This window comes from Atta colombica, unplaced genomic scaffold (assembly GCF_001594045.1).
Source record: "Atta colombica isolate Treedump-2 unplaced genomic scaffold, Acol1.0 scaffold140, whole genome shotgun sequence".
In the NCBI taxonomy this organism is placed as follows: domain Eukaryota; kingdom Metazoa; phylum Arthropoda; class Insecta; order Hymenoptera; family Formicidae; genus Atta; species Atta colombica.
The window spans coordinates 876,761-884,095 of NW_017259229.1; the positions used below are offsets into that span (position 1 = coordinate 876,761).

A 7,335-nucleotide genomic window follows, 5' to 3' on the forward strand; every position below is an offset into this window, starting at 1 on the left:
TTTTTAAATGATTTTGTTGTTTATGAACATTAAGAATAAAATAAATATTAAGAAAAAGAAGAGAAATCCATCTCCATTAACCTCGTTCTTGATATATGGTGTCAAGATCATAGCAACAATATTATTTCAAAGTTCAACTAAAAAAATTTTTTCTGAAATTTACCGCCCTTAAATATAATCCACTTCACTCGTCATATATCTCGTAGGTCTGTTTTCTATGGTTAAACTAGTGTACATTTTTAGAACTCTTACTTGAAGTAAGATAGTTATATATTTTATATTTGTTGAAAGCGAAAAAGAGAGTTTTAAGAGATTTCATATAATAAAAAGAACAAGTAAACTGTGTATTCTACAAATACATGATCTCTGATAGGTTTAAATTCTTATTTTTTGTTCTCTGTTTTTTATTCCTTTTATTATACGAAGCTCCTAATGCAGTCTAATGGAAGAACAGAAACTAGACCAAATATTGAAAATGCATTTCACCATTTCGCACGTGGCGCTCGCAGTGTATAATAGACCTGATTCTTTGGATCCCATTATTATTCTGTGAATAAAATCAATCAATTTTAAGAATTTTCCCTGCTCATCAAGATTATAAATATAATACATTGTTTTTAATTATTACACATTTGTAAATTATTGAAAACCTTATTTATTAGTACGTATGAAATATTTGGCAACAAAATGAATGAGATTTCGACCTCGTGTGATTATAAGAATAAGAAGAAGGAAGATTTCGTATTGCGCTATTTATATTGCGATCTTGAAACCAGTAAATCCTTTAAATTTGTCAACTTTAACATTTTTGTCGCGTTTTTGTTTTTATATTCGTATGCAATAATGTATAGTGCAATTATCATCACTTTCATATTTATGGCTGATATTTATACATTTCATCTAGTCTTCTTTCAAGAAAGAACGGCCCTTCGTAACATCTATAAATTCGTAACATCCTAAGACCGTACTTGAGACAATACTTGAATACAAGTACTTAAATACAAGAATCGAATGCAAAATACCAGCCTACAATAGTGGAGTATCTGTAATGTGTAAATTGTACATGTCTATATCATCGACTATCGATAATTATCACATTTGTTTTCGATTCGTTTACGCTAACGACGATTCTCTTGGCGTCGCCACCAGTCGATAACTGCATTACCCTTCCACGAAAGAAACCGAAACTGGCCGAGGCTCAGGAAAGATGGTGAAACGCAGAGAGACAGATGTGCAGTTCTAAACGTCCCGATGTCTAAATCGCCAGTGAATAATTACGCGGACGGCGGTCGATATGCGAGTGGGCAATCGTGCGTAGCTTACAGGCGAGATTGAGCGTTACGATTTGAGAGATTCGTCGTGATCCGGGCATCGCTCGTGGATCCGTAATCGCGGCACGAAGGTACGCGGATAGGTGCAGAATGTGCCTTTGTTTATGGAGATCAGCTGTGCCCCCCAAAACATCTCGTGTCACCCTTTCCGTTTCGCGCGCTCTCCTCGCAATCAGCGACCCACGTTGCTATTTTCGTCGGATAAAGGTCAGCCGAATTTTGCCGAATGCGGGGACGAAGTGATTGAGGAGCACGCGTGACGTTCTTCACCGCACTGTCCATGCAGAGAGCTCAAAAAAGCTTTCCCGAAAAAAGAAAAAAATGATGGAAAAAAGAGAAATCTGACTCACCGTCTTACGGTTAAGAGAGAGAGAGAGAGAGAGAGAGAGAGAGAGAGTCCATTGTTTCTTTGCGTTTTCCAAGAATAGCGCAAATTAAGCTCTTGATTTTTAAATCACATTTTGCCTCGGAGTATCTTAAAGCTTTGTTGTTTCTGTATTGTTCTAGAGAATCGACATATTTGCAACACGAGGAGTTCAGGTTTCGCGCTGCAGGCATTGTAAAGTTCAATTCTCTTTGATTGTCTCTAAATATTATTATTCAGGGAAAATGTGGGCGAAAGAGAAGTGGGTCGCACAATAATTAATATAATTTTAGGGAAACGTTCTGGATGAAATGTATAATTTGATGAGTAATCGATTGATCCATGAAAATTGATTAATTTCATAAAACACACACTAAAGAGGATTTCAAAAAGAGTGATAATAAAAAAAAATTTATTTAAAAGACATGTATTTAGGACAATAAATAGCAATTGTTTAATTTTATAATGAGGCGGGGATGTGTCATTCAAAGAGACTTCAAGTGACTTTCTTCGTGCATAAGTCAATTGTTATCATTACCTTGTCATTACCTTTGTGTTAAGATGTGCGATACAAGATGTGCTAATGAGCAATACTTTTCGCGAGAAATATTTTCAAACTTGAAGAACTTCTTACATGAAAGGCATGTGAAATCCATGTTGTAATCGATAAATAAGCAGTTATGATGTTTTATGAAGATTTTACAATGCTTATTAATATTTTTTTTTATTAGTAAATATTTTTCTGCAAATATCCAGATCTTATTATTCTTCAATTATGTTTATTTTTTACATTTCTTTACAATAAAGTGCAAATAAAATGTTGTTTAATTTTATTAATATTTTTTTGATACACTCATATCTTTGTATGAGATAAAATGTACAGTAATCAGATATTGCTGTATTACATTAATTGAAAAGCTTGTTACAACAATGGGTTAACCTACTTTTCGTAAAAATAGAGTAAATAAACTCTAAAGTGATGAGAGAAATGGATTACTAATATCACATATTGCCTATGTTATGAATATAATGATATTTTTTCCATTACCTTTGTACTTTATAGTTCAATTACTCCGCTTTTATTAAATATAGGTTAGCTCATTGTTGCAGCAAGCTTCTTCAGTGTAGTAAGTGATTTATATTTTAGATGCTTGTGGAGCAACCATCAACTGGTAGCTAATTAAATTTTATGACATGAAAGAATGAAACGAGAAACTGTCATTACCATTGTAGAACCTGATCGACGTGCGCAAACGGTAAGATCTGATTATCTATTTTTATATCCTAATTATAATATAAATATATTTTCTCCCGTATAAGAATTTTCTTCTATAATTTGAAAATTTATTAGTTTATGTTCATTTTTTAAATATTTATTATCTAAATATATTTATCTAATATAATCTATATTAAATAAGATAAAAATATTATATGCTTTTATATTATTGCTTCAATATCTCATTGCTTTCACAGATGACGACGGTATTGGACAGTAGCTATCAACGTATACAGCCTTACGAGGGGCAAGAGGAAGACGCGGACGATGAAGACGATCGTGAGGAAGCGCCTCAAGAATCAGGTGTCATCATCCATGTGGTACCAGAGGGTAACAAAGCACGATGGAATCACATCGAAGACCTAGATTCATTCTTCACGCGAATGTATCACTATCATCAGCAGCATGGCTTCGTCTGTATGATGCTCCAAGAAGTTTTGGAATTACTGCAATTCTTTTTTGTAGTCACATTCGTTACCTACCTCTTTCACTGCATCGATTACAGCAAATTATATAGGTATATAAGTCAAGTTTGAGGCAAATTATTATGCGATACGCACATCATTTTAAGAGATATTTAATCAATGCTCTATATTTTTAGTGGTGGTGGAAACGATACTAGCCACAAAAGCGATGCGATAATGTGCATGGGAGATTGTATAAAGTCAATCTCTTCATTTTATTGGAGTCTTCTCGTAGTCGCGACAATTTTCTTTATCCTTCAATTCCTCAAAGTTTTGTATCACCTAACGCAGTTCTGGGAGATTAAAATGTTCTTCAATACAGCGCTCAAAATCGCCGACAGTGAGCTAGACAATTTTACGTGGCACGAAGTTCAGAAACGTGTGATAGAAGTGCAGAAGGAGCAAGAAATGTGCATTCACAAAAGAGAACTTACGGAATTAGATATATACCATAGGATATTAAGACATAAAAATTACATGGTAGCTATGATCAACAAATCACTCTTACCTGTGCGACTCAAAGTCCCCATTATAGGGGAAGTCATTTTTTTGACACGGGGTTTGAAATATAATATAGAATTATTACTATTTTGTAAGTATAATTGCATAATATGTATATGATATAACTTTATTAGAAATAATTAATTTATGTCGCTATTCTAGGGGGACCATGGTCACCATTCGAAAATAATTGGCATCTAAAGGAAGATTATAAAAAATTAAACAAAAGACAAGAACTCGCACGATCATTGTCTAAACATATTTTGTGGGTCGGTATCGCAAATTTCGTCCTGTGTTTCCTTATTCTTCTATGGCAGGTTCTTTATACGTTTTTCAATTATGCTGAAGTGAGTAATTATGCTGATTTATAGCAATCAATGTCCGCGTTCAATAGAACGTTTATTTTGTAACTATTGAAAGTTTTCTTCGTGACAGTTGAATTATACTTTGATCTAGAAGGATAGTCCCATCTCAGCAAAAAACTTCCAACAGTTGCAAAATAAACATTCTGCTAAACGCGACCAATAATCTGTTTAACACGATAATCAATACTAACATATGACAATAATATTATCGACAGACTATTAAACGAGAGCCAAGTGTTCTGGCGATGCGGACGTGGTCCCTATACGGTCGATTGTACCTGCGACATTTCAACGAACTCGATCACGAAATGAATGCGCGTCTCAGTCGCGCGTACCGTCCTGCTTCAAAATATATGAGCAGCTTCACGTCTCCGATAATGACAATAGTCGCAAAGCACATAGCGTTTATCACCGGTAGCGTATTGGCAGTATTACTGGTTATAACATTGATCTATGAGCCAACATTCTCGATGGAACGTGTGGTTGCCTACATGACCATGTTAGGAGGAGTGGCAGCATGCGCGAAGGCAATTGTACCCGATGAGAATCTAGTTTGGTGTCCTGAAACTCTTTTAACTGCTGTGCTGGCCCACACGCATTACAGACCGGATAGTTGGCGAGGGACTGCTCATACGCATACTACCAGAGCCCAGGTAGCACAGTTATTCCAATATCGCGCGGTGCATCTGTTGGAAGAATTGGTTTCACCATTCGTGACAACATACATTTTGTGCTTCCGTATGCGACACCGAGCTTTAGAGATTGTAGACTTTTTTCGTAACTTCACGATTGAAGTGGCTGGAGTCGGTGATGTGTGTAGCTTCGCTCAGATGGACGTACGTAGACACGGCAATCCCATGTGGCAGACTGTAGCGCATAGTCCCACGGTTTCTCCGCTGCCAGAGGAGAGACTGCATCATAGTGCAGGCTACGACAATCAGTACGGCATCGATCCAGACAAATACCACGTACCGATGTCAAATCATTATACCCAAGCCGAAGACGGCAAGACCGAATTGTCCCTCATACATTTCACTCTGACGAATCCCGAATGGAAGCCGCCGTCCCATGCGGAAAATTTCGTAACTGCTTTGAGAGAAAGGGCTAAAAAGGAAGTAACTGCCGATCCTGATCCTTATAATAATCCCCTGATAGCTAGTTTGAACAGTCTGTCCGGTCTTGGCGTAAGTGCTCGATATTTCTCTTACTAAATAATTTTACTTATAAAGTTGTTTGCTTCATGTATCATTAATATATTAATATATTGTTACAGTATAGAGATCATGTGTCGAATATTATTCGAAGTACGATGAATCAAGTGAGTGTACCTAGCATGAGTAACATTTTCACAAATCAGCCGGGTACATCAGCCACATCAATCGGCGTCGATCAGTCATTTGCCACAAGATCTGCCGTTTTACGTCGAGGTGTGTCCAGAACGGAAGGTCCATTGCACAATGATAGAGGATTCTTGTATGATTTACAACAAGGTATATCAAATCAGTCGCTAGGTGCTTCTGTATTCGGATCGGGCCACAGTTATGTTATGGAAACACATACAGATCCGTATGTACCTACAGAATTAACCGCTGCCGATATGTCTTTGTCTACATTGTACCTGCATGAGCTTCATCATAGACAAGTAAGTATTTTGATCAATTTTCATGATGCAATAAACATTGCGAGTACAACGTAACAAAGAATATTGCAAGCAACTTTGACAAGATATATAAAAAAATAGAAACGTTTGATTTCTAGGTAAGAAGAAGGGGTTATCAAGAAATGGCAACGAGAAGTATATGGCAGCGAAGTCCCGTTCAAGAGCTAGCAACACTTCCCGAGGTTAGACAAGAAAGAATACCTCTTCTGTTGCATCAGGATTCCTCTTTAAGGAAAAACAGAGAATCCTAACACTAGAAATTTCATTTAAATAGCATTCGATTCGCGCAATAATCATCATTTTTAGAGGAATAAAGTGATTTTTATCTGTTTTATTATATAACGAATCCATGATTTATTTTACAATAAATAAGTAGTCGCAATATCCGAGAGTAAAATCGTTTGAATATTCTCGGTGTTACATAGAAGTTACTATGTCTTCTAAATATTTTACACAGAATGCAGAGAGAGCTTCTTTCTCTCTTTTTCTCTCTCTCTTCTTTCTCTGTATGTGGCCAACGATTTAATAATGCCTATTCTTAATATCAAAGGCCTATTTAAAAGCTTACATTTTATATGTAAAATATTCACACTTAATATTATTATATTTTATATTTTGACGTAATGAGCAAGACTCTATATATAAAAAAGTACAAATTGATTTAAAGGGTTAGATCCAATATAGTATTGCAAGTAGAAATTTCGACATTTTTTTTTAAAGAAGTAGTCGATATATGATGTAATGTTTCTACGAATTTTTCTAAATGTAATCTTTTTAATTTTTAGAAGGTATCTTTAAAACTCGTCATGAATTGAATTGATATACATTATTTATAATGAAAATATTATATTGTTTTCTGAGTTTAAAACATTTTGAAGCTTTTTTTGTCTAAATTGCTTTAAATTATTGTCATGGTTGGAGTTATATAAATATTGTTTGAATAAATTTATGAATTAAAATAATTTAGTTCATAAATTAAAGGACTAAGATTATTTCTTTCAACAGCAAAAAGATACATTTTTTTATGCTGATTTTTTAACAGATCTAATCCCTTAATTCAATGAGCTTTATTATGCTAGAAATGCAGCATATGTCAAAAGTTTGTCCAGTGACAATTAGGATATTTCAATAGAAAATGAGTTGAATATAAAGGCTAGCATAGTCTCCTTCCTTAGAATAATAAAAGAAAAAAACAAAATAATCTTTTCGTTTACTAGGGAGAAGTGCGTAACTTACTTGTCTGATAATTATCACCTCTCAATGCCACAATTCTCTAGTCATACGAAATTAATATCGCGCCGTAATATACTTCTTTTTTTTAGAGATAAAATGGTTCTATTTATTTTTAACATTTTATTTTTATTAACTATTTTA

At 34.7% G+C, this 7,335-nt stretch overlaps 1 protein-coding gene across 4 annotated transcripts; it reads left to right on the top strand.

Moving 5' to 3' along the window:
• Positions 1 to 1,041: 1,041 nt before the first annotated feature.
• LOC108684831 (autophagy-related protein 9A) lies at positions 1,042 to 6,266 on the top strand. Of its 4 annotated transcripts, none has more exons than XM_018189342.1 (9): positions 1,042 to 1,402; positions 1,839 to 2,336; positions 2,843 to 2,951; positions 3,169 to 3,488; positions 3,573 to 4,027; positions 4,099 to 4,283; positions 4,517 to 5,485; positions 5,575 to 5,943; positions 6,060 to 6,266. In XM_018189342.1, exons 3-9 carry the CDS (start codon positions 2,898 to 2,900, stop codon positions 6,210 to 6,212), a joined length of 2,505 nt encoding a protein of 834 aa, XP_018044831.1. In that variant the 5' UTR covers positions 1,042 to 1,402; positions 1,839 to 2,336; positions 2,843 to 2,897; the 3' UTR covers positions 6,213 to 6,266. The 4 variants fall into 4 exon arrangements, with proteins under 4 accessions (XP_018044831.1, XP_018044834.1, XP_018044832.1 ...); XM_018189345.1 differs by having other exon boundaries at positions 1,839 to 1,890; XM_018189344.1 differs by lacking the exon at positions 1,042 to 1,402 and having other exon boundaries at positions 1,866 to 1,890; positions 1,989 to 2,336.
• Positions 6,267 to 7,335: the final 1,069 nt, after the last annotated feature.

Bases quoted from the DNA above. Each gene is read 5' to 3' on its own strand.
- LOC108684831 (XM_018189342.1), top strand. From the start codon at position 2,898: ATGAAACGAGAAACTGTCATTACCATTGTAGAACCTGATCGACGTGCG. The intron at 2,952-3,168 runs GTAAGATCTGAT...TTGCTTTCACAG, and splicing joins CTGATCGACGTGCGCAAACG to ATGACGACGGTATTGGACAG. The intron at 4,028-4,098 runs GTAAGTATAATT...TCGCTATTCTAG, and splicing joins TATAGAATTATTACTATTTT to GGGGACCATGGTCACCATTC.